Source organism: Lissotriton vulgaris, chromosome 1_1 (assembly GCF_964263255.1).
Source record: "Lissotriton vulgaris chromosome 1_1, aLisVul1.2, whole genome shotgun sequence".
Classification (NCBI taxonomy): Eukaryota; Metazoa; Chordata; class Amphibia; order Caudata; family Salamandridae; genus Lissotriton; species Lissotriton vulgaris.
Genome location: NC_141685.1, coordinates 833,973,715 through 833,992,915, shown reverse-complemented (window position 1 = coordinate 833,992,915; position 19,201 = coordinate 833,973,715). Strand labels below are relative to the sequence as shown.

Below are 19,201 nucleotides of genomic sequence, written 5' to 3'. Positions count from 1 at the left end.
AAATGTATTTGAGACACTGAAAAATGCACTTAAAGACTTTTTTTTAAATCAGAGGCCAAAATTCTGTTTATTATCTTGTCAAACAATTTTTTATAAAATGTCTTACATCCACGACAATGTCGGGATGATCGCGATCACGTTGCTAAATCGCAAAACAAAAGCAGACATTAAACAACTGCCACCTCAATCAAAAATGTTAACCTAAAAAAAGCATTCTAACTAATACAATATACACATGACTAACCAGATCACTGCTTTAAAAACATATTTTTAGACATATATTTGTAGTATCATTAAAAAAACTGTGTTTGAATCTTACTTCCCCTTTTCACGATTACACGAGAGCCAAGATGACTCCGGTAACCGTTAAGATCGCACCTTTTTCAAAGGGGTGCAAAACACATATATGCACACATTTTGCAGCATTTTAAACAGTAGGGGTTTATTATTTCACTGTTGAAAGTCATATTTTGGAGCGACTTTGCATAAAAACAACCATATAAACTGATTTTCTGTTTTCGCAGTGACGCCCGGCGCCACAATGATAACAGTAGCCACGATCACCACAAATAATTCGCGGAATGACAAAACAAAAGCAGACATGCAATAGCCACCACCACATTTAAAACTTATAACTGCAAAATGAATTATAACAAACACACTAAACACATTACATTCTACACAACTATATAATAGCATGTAGAACTCCCTTAATATCTCTATAACACAGTAAATAACCTTTTCAGTGTAATCTATGACTGCATGCATCACTGTATCACTAAGTCTCTCATTTACTGTAAAAGTATTTGAGGGGATCTGTGAGATGATGCATCAGTCTATCAATACTTCTGTACACAATGTGTGACTGCCTCAGTACATCTATGAGTGAGTGCATCAGTGACACAATGGGTCTGTGATTGATTGCATAAGTCTCTCACACATTCTGTGAGTAGGGCCATGAGTGCCTTTGTACATTTTTAAGTAAGTATATGACTGTCTGACTGGATCTGTGAGTGGATACATGAGTGCGTAAGTGGGTGTCTGAATTGGTGAGTTAGTGGGTGCATGAGTATCTGAGTGGATCTGTGAGTGAGTGCATTTGTCTCTCAGTGGGTCAATGACTAGCAGCATGAGTGTCTGTCAGTGGCTGCGTGGGGCTTGGTGAGTGAGTGACTGTATGTAGGTGTGAGTGCCTCAATGGGTCTGTGTGCAAGCATAAGTCTCTTAATGGGTGAGTGAATGGGTGCATGCATGAGTGTCTAAGTGGGTCTGTGACTGGGAGGGCGAGTGTCTGGGTAGGTCGGTGAATGAGGCATCAGCCTTGACTCATTTAATGAGTGGGTTCGTGTATATCTGAGTGGGTTTCTGAGTGGGTGTGTGAGTTTCTGAGTGTATGAGTGACTGACTGAGTCCATAAGTCTGTGACTGAGTGTGGGAGCAACTGTATGTGTGTGTGAGTGCGTTTATGAGTGTCTCAGTAGATCTGTGAGTGGGTGTATGAGATCTCAGTGAGACTATGAGAACATATGTGAGTGTGTGAGTGGGTCTGTAAGTGGGTGTATGAGTCTCTGAGTGGGTCTGTGCATGGGTGCGTCACTCACCAAGTAAGTTTGTATTGGGTGCATAAGTACCTAAATGAGTATGTGAGTGAGTGCATGAGTATTTGAGTGGGTATGTGACTGGATGTATAAGTGTGTGAGTGGATATCTGAATGGGTGTGTAAGTGTCTGAGTGAGTTTGTGAGTGCATAAATGAGTATGGGACAGTGACTGGGGAGTGTCTACAAATATATATATTTTTTATTTTCACCAATGTTTGCGATGCCCTCGTTCAGATAGACCTTTGCGTCAGGGGTTCCATTCAGGGACTTAAAGGGCCCTGCTTTGCAAGACAGGCAACACCCCTTGCAAGAGTCAGAGAGATGGAGACAGACAGACAATCCCTCAGTAGCCTTGATTTGCCCCCGAGGCTTCCAGTTCCTCAGTTGCTTTGAATAATGTCCAGAGATTTACAATAGCTCACAGTCACCAGCCTCAGTTTCCTCACAGCTTACATTTTCCACAGAAAAACACAGATTCTCCCTCCAATACAAATATTCTTTGTCAAGGATCTTGAGTACTGCTCAGCCACTCATTATCCCAATGTCAATTACAAATTTGTTCACGGAATGCCACTTTTATTTGTCCACTGTATGATGTAAAGTGCTGACACTGTTGGACCTGGAACTTTTATCTGGGTTATCCCCAAACTGTTTGCCTTCCTTCGCCTATTTTTCAGACCTGCTTTTTGTTGGCTTTAGGATTCTGGGCACTTTACCACTGCTAACCAGTGATAAAGTGCATGGGCTCTTTCCTATAAACACGGTATGATTAGTTTACACCTGTTTGCCATATTTAATTTACTTGTAAATCCCTTGTAAAGTGTAAATTAAATGTTACTATTGGGCCTGCAGCACTGCGTGTGCCTCCCACAGATGTAGCCTTTCAAACCTGTATCAGGTCTGTCACTACAGAACCTGCATGCGTAGTTACTGTCACTTTGACATGGCATTCAAAACTACTTGCAAAGCCTTCAATTACCCTTTTTATTATGCATAGGTCATCCCTATGGTAGGTCTTAGGTAGACCTATGGGCAGGGTGCTGTGTAAGTGAAAGGTAAGACATGTGCATTGTGTGTGGCAAGTCCTGGTAGTGAGAAACAACCTCTTTGTTTCTCACTACTCTGAGGCCTACTACTCTCATAGACTAGTATTATGAATTCCTTTACATACTCTTAATTGATAATTCCTGATCTGAAAGGAGTTGTAATGTTTGGTATGTTTAGAATGATAGCGATAAATCCTGCTTACTGATGTAGTATGATTTTACATTACTATTTTAGAAATGCCCATTTTAGAAAGTGTTGTACTAGTTGGGGAACCCAATATACCCTTGAGGGCTTGGGTAACTAAATATTGTCAGGTAAAGGTGCCTACAAGGTATTTTATTCCAAAATATTTGAATCAACTTTATAGATATCTTTTATCATTTATCATCTATATATAACAAGACCGTAACATTGGCACGTTCAACCCATTCTCTATGAAATAAATAGTTAAATATGAATTATTTTTTATTGTATATCAGATGAAAATTTCTATTTGTAAATAGGTCTTTGAAATGGTTGATTTATGTGAGAGACCAGTAGATATTTCTATTTTTTTGTTAATCTCTATCAATCATATATATGTGAATTTTCCTTTGTACCCTTTAAATTAATTTATTGGAGTATACATTTCTACAAAAAAGTATACATCCGCAATTGAATTATTCATTTATTTTCAATGTCATTAATTGATTTATAAAATTCACATGTTGGAGGTCATTAGTTTTGATACTCATAAATGATATCTATAAAGTTGATTTAAATATTTTGAAATAAAATCCCTTGTAGGCACCTTTACCGGACAACTTTTAGAAAGTGAGCATTTCTCTGTGTTTACGACTCTTTGTGCTTTATAGCCTGATTCCAATCCCAGTCTAGGGCTGGTTGAGAGCTACACTACTTACATACTTTTCAGACAGACACAACACGGGAAGCGCTGGGTGTGACAGAGGTTACATCTGCATACTGATGGTCTTCCTGGGCTGGGAGAGGAAGAGAGTGTTCACACTTAATAATATTATAGGCTGTGTCCTGCCCTCAAACAAAGGGCTGGTTTTCCCCATCTGATGTCTGGAGCCTGGGCTGGGTTGAAAGGTATTGATACACACTTTCAAAGTTTTTTTTAAAGTTCCCCCTTGAGCAAATACATTTTGGAATTTAAGTACAGGGGCTCTGACCCCATGATTTTAGACACTGCATGGGACTCATAACCATACCCCACTGGCTATACAAGCTGCACGTTGCCAGAGATCTGCTGTGATACCAAGAGGAATCGTCATTGTGGCTACTTGCTTTGCTGTGCTGACCTGCTCGCTTGTTAGGCAGCTGAAAAGATTGCCACTTTGCAAATTACCTTTATGGGCTGGCCTGCTGCCTGATCTCTGCTATCATACCCTTCAGTGCTCCAGGAATGAGTGGATTGGCCCCCTCCCTGTAGAGTTTCAGAAGGGTAAAGCTACCAGAGGGTGAGCACAGGTTATCTTTGGTGTGTAACTTACTTACCCTGAATGAGAGTGGTGGATTCTAAATGACTTCGGTGCCTGCCCTAACCAACCAGAAACCCCATTTCTAACAGACACTATGTTGTACACAACTGCCTCACACATACTGGGCAGTAACCCTTTGTTCTGAGGGTCAAACATTCCTGGTCACAGTTGAAGTAACACGCTTCATCTACTTTTCTTTCATCATATGTGTACTGAGTTCCCTGTGTGAGACCTGCCATCTAGCTATGTTTTTATATGCAAACCTCTTTCTTGACCATTCCCAAAATAGATACCTTGTTCTCAGCTCCATTTGGCATTGTTTTTTCTTCTTCTTTAATGGGGCCTAGTTTTACTTAGATTCTCATGTGTGCATATCTTGTTGCAGTAGAAAAGTTTATAAAAAGCACAGTTGATTTCTCCATAGATCCTTCGATGACTCTCATGAGAGAAGACACATCAACATCATATTGCGCCTAACAAGCAAACTGAGTAAGCCCAACCTAAAAAAAGTATTCACCTACAGCAGCAAAACCTCAACTCATTGTAGTGGGCCACTGGAAATATTGTGGCTGTGCTATTAGCCAGAATGATCCTCCCTATTAGCCAGAACTCTAATCTAAAACATGTTTCAGCACCACTTTGAATAAGGTGCTCTGGCGGAGCTGTGTGGAGGCTTCAGCACTAGAAAAGGTGGGGAAGCGGAAGGCGAAGATTGAGGTGCACTGGTAGAGTTGCAAGGAGTTCTTGGATCAGGAAAATAATTGCGTGATGCTGGTTAGTGGTCCGAGTAATTACAGTAATCTTCATTACCCCATTTCTTAGTCCTCCTTGTCTAAGGCCACTACCCTCCCACCTTCCCTTTCACTTCCAATTGTGCTTGTTATGTACAGAAAGTGGAAGTGTGGAGGGGTATTATTGTGTGTGCATGTATTTTCCCGTCCGAGACGGGGCTGCCTCATGTTGTTAGGCCTGGTACGAGAAGGACGGAGAATGAGGAGGTAATGTTGAGGGACATTAGTGCAGCTGTTTGGTACTGGAAGTTCCAGGGCTTGGCGACCAGGATGGCACATTGGCAGTGTGGCGATTAGTATGAAGTACAGGATTAACAGGCGGTACCATCAGCAAGGAAATAGAGTGCTACCAAGAATTTAAATTAGTTAATTTGCTTGAATGGGCGCTGGCATTTGGAACGAAACGTGAGGCGTTTTCTAAATCATAAACACTGATATTCAATTGAAAATCCATGTTGACTCGGGGACGTTTACTGACGATTTTATGGCAAAATGTACTGTTGCTACAAGTAAGGTTCTTGGTGTTCTGGCAGTTAGAACTATGGGGCATATTATCAAGGGGGTTAATCTCCACTTTTTTGGCTTTTAAAGCTAAGAAAGCGGAGATAAAATTATCTCCCTATTACCTAGCTGTCGTTAACACCAGTTAGCGACAGCTAGTAGGAGATAGCGACCATCTTGGGCTCCACTTTGCATGTCAGTGATATTTATCACTAATGACATGCAAAGTGGGCGTGCCAAGATGCGCTAAGCGCGAATATCTCCAAAATCTAACACCTGCCCTGAGCAGTTCTTAGCCATGTTATCCAATGGGAGGTGGATAACATGGCTAAAAGCATTAGCTCGGTAATGCATGAATATCGCTGACTTTTCAGCGATATTCATGCATTGCTGCGATTTTTATCGCATTTGCGATAAACCTTGGTAATACCAAGGTTTATTTGCGGTAAAAATCTCCGCAGCTCAACGGTAAATTTTTGTCTCTAACCAAGCAATAGCGATAATTATCGCTATTGCTTGGTAATATGCCCCTACTTCTTTACCTATAGCGACAAATTTCATTATCTCATGTCATTTTATACCTCTGCTGTATGGCAGGAGCGATCTAAGAGCTGTTGGCCTGATGTAGAGGTTGGTGGATGGGCAATTTGCGATTCCCTAATTCACATGCAAGAAGCCTTTCCTAAATGCAAACTGTTCATTTAGCAAACGCTAATTACATCAACTTCAAGTTGATGTTAACCATGTGCATATTTTGAAAATGCACAAAACTGAATTTTTCAAAATGTGTGTGCCTTACATGTGCACCATATGTATTTAGGTGCGCCTAAGGAGGGTGTTAGGCCCCCGGGCACACTTGCCTTTGCATTTCCTAATTTACGATTACCAATGAGGTAATCACAATTTGGGAAATGCAAAATCATCTAACCTAAGGGCCTTGAGGCGCATAAGAAAGAATGAAGTCGCAATTGCAAATAGAAATTCCCTAATTGCATTTGCCATTCTTAAGGAATCGCAATTAGAGAATCGCTATTTGCTGCTTGTTCTGTTGCATTGCATTTTGCGCTTACCAAATTGCGATTTCTTAAAAATCGCTATTTGGTCATCGCAAAATGCAACTTTCATGCATGTGCCCCTATATGTATTGCTGAACTGGCAGAGATGTCAGACATCAATTTGCCTTGTCTAAATCTGTTTCCTGTTTCCTCTACCATCTTACTCTTCCTGTCTTTTTATCTCACTGTCATTTCATTCATTAATGCTTCTTCCCTATGTTTTCCTACCTTTCCCTTTCCTTCCCCTTCTTCCCTTCCCCATATTTTCTCCCTCTTCTGACTTTTTTTGCCTTGCTCTGGGTCAAAATCTAATGATGAAAATGAGTCCCGGTCTCCAACAACCACTGGCAAAACTAATAGATCTCGTCTTCAAAAGGCAAGTGCTAAGCTAATGGCTACAAAAAAAGGTCAAAATTTACTCCAGTGCATTAAAAAGTATTCCCATGCATGGGCGGCCATTTTGGAGAATTTCTTTTAAATAAAGTAAAAACATTTGAAGATGGCTGTTAAAGCACGCACATACTTGCTTATGTGTTATGATCACAGTCTGCTATTTTTTACATGTTTTTTCTTAATGAGAAAAACCATTCTCAGCAGGCCATTGTTGTATCACAGTGCGCGAACACTCATGGGCTGCAAACTTTGAATAACTCTCCTAATCAAGAAAAAGCATTAAAGATTTGCTACCCGACGTGTGCACATATGTGCATATATGTGCACACGTGGACTGATTCTCTGTGGCCATTTTGGAGAAAGTTTAATTTACTATTCTGAGATGTTGTAAGATGGTAGACAGCCATCGCTGGATGGTAAATAAAAAAAAGGCAAACCCCGACGGGAAGAGGCAGGAAGCAATGGACAAACAGGAAGGCAAGCGGTTTTGTCGCCGTTTGCAACTACTGTGCATTTGCTATAATTTTGTTAAAAATTATGAATAAAGCAGGGGTGGAATTGGGGGGGGGGTAGCAGGCAACCAGTGGGTGAGTGAAAAGGACAGAGAGGAATGCCATGCCTTTCCATTGAGTGCTAAGAGACACATGAAAAAATTGTTCAGTGATGTCAGCATGGAAGGATACTACTCATCCAGTCAAAATGTTGGTAAATAATCTATGCTCAAGGAGCAGGACGAAGAGGGAGAAGCCAATGAATCAGAAGCATTGAACTGAGATAAGCAATAGAGCTATCCTACGATGAGCATAGGACTGGACAAAACTTCACACTAAAAATTATTCAACAAAAGCTGTAGGTAGGCAAGACCTACAAATGAATAGCAGTGCCCACCACCTACAACCACTGCCACATATTAAGCAATTACTTTAAGTGTCAGGTCCCACTGATGCAGAGAAAGGCCTGTGTCTAAATATTTGTCTAAATTCCTTTTTTACTCTGTACCAGCTGGAAGGGTGGACCTCCAAGGGAAACACAGCATCACCCAAACATTGGAGAACTGGGGTAACAACATCTTCTTCCAGTGTAAGAACATCCTGATGAACCGTCCCCAGATGCTTCTGCCGGAATACTCCAGGTAACTGCAGTCTTCACTTTTTCTTCTTCCAGGGCACCTTTTCTGGGGTTGGCATGAGTTGAACCTCTAGCCATGCTGCTGCTGCTGAATACTATCTTACGTCATATTCTTCGTTGTGCCACATTTTGTCGATTTGTACGATTCCTTGTGATGATAATAGTGCTCATCATTCCCTTCTTCAGCTATAGGCCACTGTATCAAAGTCAATAATATCCACCTACAATTATAGTGCATTCAAATCAAGTCTGTACATCGTCAAGGTAAGTATATATTTGTATTATCTCCACATCATCTATCTATCCCAAGCTACGATTACACTAATCTATTATACGTATCTCTATTTACTTTGCAAAATAATCATTAGGTCGATATAGTGAAGGCAATATTATTTGATGCCATATAATGGGAGTATTCCCCTAGCCCACTTCTGGCACCCTTAACCAGCCTTAATTTTACCACTTCAATATCTCTGCTCTCAAGCCATCCGCTTGTGATGTGGACTCATCATTTTTTTTTTTTTTTTTTGCGTAAGACCTTTATTAACACAATGCAGTTTACACAGCATGAGCCTACAACCCTGGGGCCGGCTCGCCACGTGGTAATGGTCATCCAAGGAAGTAACAAGGTAGCTATGAAGAATAGCGTATAGACTTTAGTTAGAACCGCCCTCCACTCCCTCCGTAGGACTCTTAGCTGGCAGGTTGACATGAGTCTTACATTTTGTCATTTTATAGAGAAAAACATTAACATAACTCAACTTAAGACCTTACATTGACATCCCACACATCCGAGTCAATGAGTGTAACAGTGGTTCTGGTTCCCTCCCATGGATCAGCCGCCATCGGATCGCGGCTCGTGCACCACACACAACTGTTTTTAGAGTGAAACAGAATATGAGCTAATCCTCCACGTTGTCCTGCAACGAGTTAAGGTAGTCTGTCAGAAAACACCAGAAGTCCTTTGGCCTAGATTTCGCTGGTAGGTTCTCCTCATATGTTTGCAGTTTATCCCTACAGACGGACATGTCATGAAGCCATGTTGATGTTTTCGGTACCTTACGGCTGTGCCAACATTGCGCCACCTGTCTTTTCGCTAATAATAATGCAATAGCACAGAACTTGCGTTTCAGCGCTCGTAATTGGGGCACTATACCCAGGAGACAGATCTTAGGCGTGCATTGTACCTCTTCCTCCAACATAACAGCTAGTGCGGACGTAACCTCCACCCAGTACTCCGCTATCTTCGTGCAAGACCAGACCAGATGTACAAAGTTTGCACCTTCCCTGTTGCATCTCTTGCACCTGTCTTCCTCCTGTAAGCCAAACTTAAGAAGCTTTGCTGGTGTGTAGTAGGCCTGGTGAAGAAACTTGAAGTGTATAATTCTTAAATTGCCATTAGGCGTGAGTATCTGTGTTAGTGCGCATGTGCTATGCCATTCATCATCCGTTAATGGAGTGTCCAATACTGCATCCCACCGCTCTTTAGCCTTAAGTGTGGGTCGCGCTATCTCCGATTGCGCTGCTGCATACAATCTGGACACCAGATGTGATAGGTCCTGTGTAGTGATCAGTAGCTGCAGTGGTGCCAAGCACTCTGGTTCTGTAGGGAATGTCGGGTAGTGTTCCCTCAACGCTCTGGTTAGCCTATACTACGTGAAGCGAAACATGGGTGTCTGGTTCTGTATATAGGTTAATTGGTCAAGGCCTAAGTATGTGCCCTCTTTAAACACATCACCCAGCTTGTCGATTCCAGCTCTACTCAGCAGGGACATCCCTACCTGTTCACTAGTGACGGATAATGCCTGATGATGTTGTAATGGCATCGCTGGCGCGTACAACGGGGTTTTGTGAGCCAACTGTCCAAGTTTACGCCATGCTTTGATCGTGGTGTCTATGGTGTTTATGTCTTTTGCATGTAGTGGTGGTCTGGTGTGCATTAGTATTGCTGACAGGGGGACAGGGTGTGCATCTCCTTCCTCTATGGCCACGTGGGTGAGGTATGGGACCTCATGATACCAATATGCTGCATATTGCGCCTGGGCACAAAGATAGTAGAGGAGAAAATCAGGTACTCCGAAACCGCCCAGCGCAAACGGGAGTGTTAATATCTGAAGATCAATGCGGGCTTGTTTACCGGCCCATATCAGGGTCAGTACTAAGGATTTAATGTGACGGAAAACCTCCCCCGAGGGTGTGATGGGTATGTTATTAAAAAGATACAGTAATTTAGGTAAAATGTTCATTTTGACTATTGCGATTCTATCAGCTAGAGATAGAGGCAAGTGAACCCATCGTCGGACTCTATCTTCAAGTTTAGATATCACTACACCATAATTTGCGCGCATGACTTCCTCTGGATCCCTATGAAACATGACCCCTAGGTAACGAATCGGATCCTGCTGCCACTCTAGCGGGTAGTCGACCTCAAAGGGAGTTGTAGTGTCCGTTAGGGGTATTATGGAGGATTTTGACCAATTAATCGTTAACCCCGAGTGTCCCCCGAATCTAATGTATTCTCTAAGCAGAGGATTTAGATGGGTGCCAGGGTCGCGGACATGCAGCAGCATATCGTCTGCGTAGAGGGATATGTGGAGCGGTCTGGCAACGAACTGTAATGCTGAAGCTTTGTACTTTTGTCGCACTATGCAAGCGAGAGGCTCTAACGCCAACGCGAATAGAAGGGGTGAGAGGGGCCAGCCCTGCCGCGTCCCACGCTCAATGTTAAATGGGGCAGAGATATAGCCATTAATCCGGACTCTAGCGCAGGGCTGTGTATATAGCAAGGAGATCCATTGGACAAATCGCTTAGGAAAACCCATCCTGTGTAAGATGGCGATCATATAACTCCATTCAATGGAGTCGAATGCTTTCGCGGCGTCAAGCATGACAGCCACTGCTTTAACCGAGGGCTTGAGATAATGAGAAAGCGCAAACAAGGATCTGGTGTTATGTGAGGTGGACCTTGTTGGGATAAATCCAGACTGATCCGGAAGGACCAGACGGGTCATCAGAGGGGACAAACGTACCGCCAAGAGTTTTGCAAGGATTTTCGAGTCTACGTTAATCAGAGATAGGGGTCTGTAGGAATCACATTCCTCCGGATCTTTGGACGGTTTTAGGAGAGCAATGACTAGCACTTCTCGTAGAGTGGGGGGAAGTATCGATTTCTCAAAGGAGGTGCCAAACATGTCCACTAAATAGGGAGCGATAATGTCCGCGAATTGTTTATAAAACTCAGACGTGTACCCGTCGGGGCCCGGTGCTTTACCATTGGGCAGCGACTTGATCACATCAGTCACTTCTTCCACTGTAATGGGCCTAGCTAAGTGTTCCCTTTGTGCATCCGATAGCCAGCCAATCGCCACATCTTGCAAGTAATCATAAATCTCTTCCGCTGTCGCTGAGGGTTGCGATTGATATAGCAAGCTAAAGGCCTCCACAAAGTTCTTTAGTATATCTGTGGAGTGTGTCTGCAATATACCCTCCCTAGATTTGACTCGGAGTATTGCCGACTGCCCTCTTCCTTCACATATTTTCTTCGCTAATATTCCCCCTGGCCTACCCCCCTCTCCAAAGGTTCTGGCTATGTGCTTGCGATCTAAGTATTTAATTTCCAACGCCATAAACTCAGCATGGTCAGTGTGCAATTCGCGCAACTTAGGTAACAGTGAAATATCTTGTGTTGTCTCATACAGTAACTCTATGTCCCTCATTTGCATCTCACAGCGGCGTATCTGGTGCCTTATGTCTTTAAGAACCCCTATAGTGGTGCCGATGCAGACACCTCTTATCGTGGCCTTGAAGGCCTCCCATAAGATACACGGGTCCTCCATTGTCTGCGAGTTTATTTCGAAATATTCCTTTATGGCTTTTTTTAAAGTGTCGGCATAAACTGAGTCGGATAGAGCCTGGGAATTGAACCGCCACTGGAACGGAGGGGGTGTATAATGTGGAATATCGATCTGCAACAGAACGGGGTTGTGGTCCGATAATGTGCGTGGCAGTACTTGTATCTTTCTAACCCACAGGGCTATGTCCCTTGTGCCTAGCCAGTAATCCAGTCTGGACCAGCTATTGTGAGACGCTGTTATGTGAGTGGCACCTGGCGTGTCAGTGTGGCGCAGCCTCCAAAGATCCGATAAGGCCAGGTCTTTCATCATGTGATCCACCATCAATCTCGACTGCTTATGTTGTTCTAATGAATGAGAGGAGCGGTCCAGCCCATCCTGTAATGTCACGTTCCAGTCCCCTCCGCACAGTATGTGTGTGTTGGTCTGTGTTTGTAAATGGCTCCAGACCTCCCGAAAGAATTCCGGAGCATCAGTGTTCGGACCATATACGTTAAGGAGTGTCACGTGTTGGCCTCTTAACGTGCCTGTCACCAACACGTATCTACCATTGGGATCATGTGTCACCTGTTGTGTCTTAAAATTAACCCCTTTCTTAATCAAAATAAGTACCCCACGAGAATATGAGGAATAGGAAGCCCTGTACGTCGACTCCGCCCATCTTGCACCCAAATGTGCATGCGTGTTGGGAGCTAGGTGTGATTCTTGTAAGAATGCTATATCTATGTTCCATCTGGTGAGGCTTGCAAAAACCTGCCTGATTTTCTGTGGCCGTGAGAACCCCCGTATGTTCCAAGTGAAGACGTTTAAACACAGTCTACCTTCATGCCTAGAACCTGGTGTCATTTGAGATCGTGTAGTGTCTTATCTCTATACAACCCATTGTCACATGTGGTGTTCGTCTCAACACAGTAGCAGCAACACAACCAGCAATGGCAGCCAATCGCAAAGGAGAACCTAGGAATTTGTCCAAATTCAATGTTTCTGGTCTTTGTAAACATTCAGACCCCCCCACCCCCTCAGCCCACCCACTCCAGCAACCCCAACCTGCCGAAGCCTTAGCCCCTTGAAATACAAAACCCACAAACATAGAACAATCAAATCAGTACCCATTCTGAGAACTTGTGGTGGGTATTACCCTTGTGGAGGACCGCAGGGAGCACAACTCTACACCCGATGAACGGGTTTAGGCGATACTAGAAAAGCGGTACATATACATAATACATGTGTCTATGGACCCGCTGTCCCCTCACCCCCAATAGTTTCTGTAGCATTACCCATATGTCAGTACAATTGCAGCTGCATTTCAGCTAGGCTCAGTCACTTTTGCACATGTGTGAAAGTAATAGGTTCCGTATTATCCAGAGTTCAACTCCTTCCCACACAACGAGTGCTGCGTCTCAAGTGCTTATTGCAATGGGGGTGCACAGGAGCGTGTGCGTATTGGCAAAGTCTACGCTCTAATGTGGTGCCAATTGGAGTGCTGCACATGAATGTGTTCCCACTGCCCCTTGACCCCTTCCAGGATGCTTTCAGTGCCAGAGTACGGGGGAAGACATGGAAAGTAGCCCAGACAACCGGGAATTTATCTTGCCTGGCAGGGAAACGTCAATGAATATGAAACGGGGAGTGTGCAGCAAAGAGGGGTCAGCCGTGGGTGGTGGCGAGCGTCACTGTCTGGAGTACTCTCCAGTCATCTCAACCCCTATGGGCACCAGTCTCACAATTGCATGGAAAGTCAAGTAGAAGTGCCACAGCCATTTCTTTAGGAGTTCTGCACCAGGCTGAGCCACCCAGCATGGCCGAGTATGGTTACATGTCAAACACTCTTAACCTATTTCTACTGAACAACTCACCGCTGTTTGATGATGGTGTCTGTCAGCGAAGCTAGTCCGAGTCCCTCTGTTGGTCATTTTGCGAATCCGACCTTGTCTCACGCTGTACTTTCTTGACAAAATCCAGGGCTGCCTTAGGAGTTGCCAGCACAATCGCCTTATCCTTCCACATCACTCGAAGCCTGGCAGGATACAGCATTGAATAGCTAATGTTTAGGTCTCGCAGTTTAGCCTTCACGGAGGTATATTCTTTACGTGCCTGTTGAACTGCAATCGTGTGATCCGGGTAGAACTCCAGGGAGTTGCCTTGATGAGTGATTTTGCCCTTTTCCCTCGCTAGTCTGAGGATCGTGTCCCTGTCTCGATAATTTAGGATCCTCGCCACAATTGGTCTAGGTGTTGCCCCGGGTGGTGGCCGGGGTGCTAACGACCTATGGGCCCGTTCCACTATGAAGACTGGCGACAAGGCCTCCGCGCCAAAGAGGTCTTTGCAAAGGTTCTCGACGTAGTGCTCCATCTGCCCAGTGTTGGTCGACTCCGGCAGGCCCGTAATTCGCACATTATTGCGCCTCGAGCGCGCTTCCAAATCCTCCTCCTTCGCTTTAATCACTTCGAGGATGCGTTCCATTCCCGCGCATTTGGTGGTGGAGGTTCGCGCCTCATCTTCAACGGCTGATATTCGCATGTCAGCCTCGTCTAATCGTTCACCATGTTTCTCCTGCCGTGCGGCCATGCCATCCATTCTGCACGTCAGGTTATCCAGTTTACCATTTATGTCTTGCAGATTTGACTGGATGGCTAGTAGTATCTTCTCCATGTTGCTGTTTGGCGGTAGGTCAGTAGATCCACCGCCCATATGGTGGTGATCCCCCGCAGCCAAGTCGAACAATGAACTCAGCCCGGTCGAGTCTGTTTTTAACAGCGCAAGGGTGTCTGCAACGCTGTATTCGTACTAAGCGCCGCCATATTGTCAGGCGCGCGGTCTGAAGCAACAGCAGGAACGGGTGTCAGAGCCCGGGGGCGAAAGCATGTCACAACGTTGACGGAGGCCTGGTACGCCGTCTCTTACCCCCGTGTTGTCTCTTCAATCTCAACACGCTGATCCCATGCCAGTTTCAACGCGAACCGCAGGAGGACGGCGGGTTGATGTCCGCCATTTTGTCAGGCGCTCCGCGGTGCCCTTCGGTTATCACGAACGAAAGCTGCAAACACGGTGGGATGTCAAAGTTTCCCACACCCGCTGATGCGCCTCGTCTTCCCCCACCCGTGGATGTGTTTGGAAGGTGGGTTAGCGGGGCTGCAGCGGCGATAGGTCACATTGTTGGTGATCGCCCGGCGGAGCTGCAGTTCAGGCAGCCATCCCGCTGTGCGCCCCCTAGCGCCTCCTCAAAATACCTTCTTTCTTTTGACAGAAAGGTTACTGAGGACATAGGAGTGAGTGCATGTATCATTCAAATAACCATTTAAGGACAAGGCTGTACTCGTTTCCCTGGTAGACTGGAAGGGAGGGGGAAGGTGTTGTTACTAAGGAACAGCTTTGCTGCACTGATGCAATATTGGACCGCAGTAACAAAATCGTCCAGCAAGCAAATCCACTCACTTTCTTTACCAGCCTTCCGGGGGTCAGCCAGCACTCCACACATGCACTTGAATGTGCATCATGTGACCACTGTCCATTCATAATGGTCAGCGGCGGCTCGCAGAGGGAGCGAGCTGGCGATGCAGCGCGCTCAAGGTAAATAGATTTATTCATTTAAATTCTTACTTTACTTCTGTCCGTCATATGTCGGAGTCCACTACCCCCGCCCTGCCCCTCCCCCACCCCGTCCCACCGCCCGCAGCACTCCCACTGTGAGCCACCACTGATAATGGTGTGTTTGCTGACATGGCCATCTGTAGTAGCACGCAAAAGAACTACCCATTAAGGCCTTGGTACATGTAATTTTGTTGGGCCCCCGTAGACTGCGCCCTCTCTTCTGTCCCTCAATTTCTTACACAGCCTCTACTCTTCAGACCTCATGATGCTTAGAGATGGTGCACATTGCCAGGCCCAGAGGCTCTCAGCCAAGTCTGGTCAGAGCTACCACCTGAGACAATTGCCAGAAGCTGCTAGTGTTAACTGACAGCCCTGGTCTGGTATCATTATTTCTTAGTGCCCTCGACAGGCAGCTCATCTACTACCAGTTGTGGTAAGTGCTGATTGAGTGCATGCCTCTGACATTATTTAAAATTGTTAAAGTAGGTTGTTGATGGCAATGGACCCAACATGCCACTGAGCTGGGCACTCTGTTTTGCAAATTGGTATGGATTTAAAAGCACTGACTGCAGAGTTGCTTTTATATTGAGCAGTTTTCAGGCAACAATAAAAATGCCACGATAACTGCTGAATAATGTTCTTGCTGGAGAAAGATCAGAGTTTTGTCTAGCAGCAGGTTTGACTCATCTAAGGCAGCGCAGAGGGTTAACATGCATGTTGCAAAGAACGTGTCCCATACAGATAACAGAACTGCATCTCATGTGCATAGTTCAGTGGCTTACTTCTTTTGTCACAGAGATCCCTTATTACTGTGCAGTTCATAAGTTACAATCGTAACATAGCACTGGGATCTATGAACTGCCACCAAAGAGCTGCAAGCAAACTGCATGACACAGGTTGGAAAGTTATGTTTTTTCCCAGTCATTTATTATCATAATGTTGCTAACAAGGGCTTGTTTGGTTAGAAATAAATTATCATTAGTTAAGCCAACCCTAATCCAACACTAATCACTGTGTCACATTCGAAACCTGAGTTTGTGCTTCTCCAAATCAAGGGCTCTTGCATACCAGTATGGATGACATTTAAATCCTGTCACAGTTGTCTTATGTAACATTTTCTAGACAATAATTTACACGTGTGATTCATTGCTCCTGTATGTGTGTGTGATGTAAAGTCCTCTCACAGTTTACGCTGGTATGAGAGGTGCTATAAAACAATTGAAACACATGTGACATAGGGGCTATGGAGAGATATAGGGCACTGTTGGAGAGTGATAGTGAAGGAATCTGTGGAGGAGGAGATCATGCTGGAGAGCCCAAAAATATTGTCCCACCGGGAACCACTAGCACTAAAGCAGGCCCCGCCCTGCCACTAATTGGGGTGGAGCATTCTAACATCCTCTAATGGTCTTTCATTGTGTCCTCAGCTCTTGGCTGTGCTAAACAGTGAATGTGCATGCGTATGTTATATTTAAATAAATGTTTCATGCTTGAAATCTTATTTTTTGTGTTCTCCATTAGAAAGTCTGTCGGTATGACTGGGTACTCTGGTGCCCTGCAGCGGCATCATTTACCATGCTTTAAACCAGGGGTCTCCAAACCGGTCCTGGAGGGCCGGATCCATGCCATGCTTTAAAGGCTAACACAATTGGATATAAAATGAGAAATGTGTTGCAGAGGGAACCATTTTTGACATTTAAAAAAAAACATTTCTAGGGGGGAACCCCCCCCCCCCCCCCCCCCCCCCCCTAAAACCTTCTCGTAGTGGTCAGGTTCGCTGACTAGACTTACTTGCAACACACCATTCGGTGGCTGGTCTGACAAACTTTTCCAGGGCTGGTTTAGGCTCCCAATCTGGGTTTGTTTAAGGATGTTAATGGCTACCTCCTGTACCAGGCATGGTTATCTTTGTGTATCCCCCAAATAGACATGGTTAGAAAGATAGATCTAGAAAGGAATGATGCAGTCTAAGCAAGCAGATATTCTAGTTAATGGTGGTGCAGGCTCAACCAAATTATGTTGTGCATGGAAAGAAGGTTGGCTAAACCAACTGGTTTTCCAGGTAAGGGGGGCACATGTTAAGACAGCTCATTTTGTGGCTAGGGACAGCACAGGCAAAGACAACTGAGTCTGCGAGCATGGATGTCAGGGGCTTAGCTAGTAGATGGTTGAGTAGATAAAATGTCGGCATAGCAAACTGATGTTCTGCGCTGGGATAGCTCAAACAAAGCTGGTGTTATATGTAGAGTTGGCACAGGCTTCGTCAACTGGTGTTCTGGGTAGGGAAAGCAAAGCTGATGCTCTAGATAAGGATAGCACAGTTTAAGCTCATCCTGAAAGTAGGAATGGCCTAGCCTACACCATCACTGCATAGAACAACAATGGCATAGTTTGTTCTATTATTAAAACCCTGTTATCCTGAGGAAAAAAAGCAGATTCGACCTAGGCCCAGCATCTATCTGTTTTGTCACGGAATCATGTGACTCAGTGCAAGCTACATCCACTGAATTGCTTCAGTAAGGCCGATTCTGGACATTTGCAAATAACAGCAGGAAAATCTCTCAAATGAAGAACTGGAATTGGTGATTTACAACCGGGTTGCACACAATAGCAAGGTACATGTTTGGCTTGTGTTACTGCAGAACCAAAGTTGCAGAATTGTAATCTTATGTTTGTAGGTGCTGGAACATCATCTAACCAATGGCCTTATTTTTGTCATAGAAATTCTATACTTGAACATTTTTTGAATTTAAAAAATGAATGGATTAAAAAAAATTGCACATCTAATTGTAGTCATTCCTCTAAGAGAAGTACTGCCTGCTCACCGCGGGAAAGTGTGGGGCAGGTGGGTACATCCAGTGGAGAGCATTGCTATAGTTTGCAGGTCCAGACTAATCCAAGGTAGGAATTTTCACCCCAATGGCCTGGCAACTTGTAAGGATGCTTGCGGCCATCCTTGTTAGGTAGAGAGGGCTGAGGACTGAGACAGTTCAATGTCGCATCACCCTATATGAGATTTATAACCTCTATATGTATAACTGGTACTGACTGAACATTACTAAACCAGAGGTATGTTTTTTTCCTACAGAGTCGGGTCGCTATCAGAAGCTCTTGATGATCTGCTAAAAGAGATGCTTGCCCTGAAGAAAAGGCTGGTAGAGCTGAATGATCGTCTGGATGCAGCTGGCAAAGCTTTGCCACCAATTGCCCATAAGGCAGCCCTTGGCATGCACTCTAAAAGCTATCAAGTGTTGCAAAACAAACCTCAAGCACTCATGGACAGAAGAAGAGAGAAACTGACTCAGCCACCACACCGTCCATATCCAGTTAAGAAAAGGGTATATATCCGAAGAAAAGTCAAAGGCAAAACCTATAGCATCTCTACATAGAACTATAGTTTTTTAGCTTGTGTCATCGCTACTTGAACATCAGTTGTGTTAGTATGTGCCACTAATACATAGCACACCATTTAGCTTAGCTTGTGGTATTTCTGCATACAACACTAGTTGATTTTGTCTGCAACATTCTTGCCAATAACATCAGTTGCACCAATTCTTCTTAGAACATACCATTACTTAGATTTCACCATTTCTAGAACATCAGTTGGCTTAGTCCAAACTATCGTCATATATAACTTCAGTTGGATTATCTACTAACATCTACGAGCAGCATTGGTTTTATTAGCCTGGCCTATGGTTGCCTACAGGAAAAACGTTTGATTTAATATCAATACACTTAGAATCTACACTCCCTATATAGA

The 19,201-nt window shown here is 44.3% G+C and overlaps 1 protein-coding gene across 1 annotated transcript in view; it reads left to right on the top strand.

Moving 5' to 3' along the window:
• The window catches only part of LOC147747973 (uncharacterized), a 59,861-nt gene extending 40,910 nt beyond the window's left edge, over positions 1–18,951 (top strand). The window contains exons 2-3 of the mRNA XM_086936376.1: positions 7,874–8,003; positions 18,530–18,951. Of these exons, the coding sequence (XP_086792502.1) occupies positions 7,874–8,003; positions 18,530–18,830 (431 nt within the window). The 3' untranslated portion in view covers positions 18,831–18,951. The remainder of the gene's footprint in view (positions 1–7,873; positions 8,004–18,529) is intronic.
• Positions 18,952–19,201: the final 250 nt, after the last annotated feature.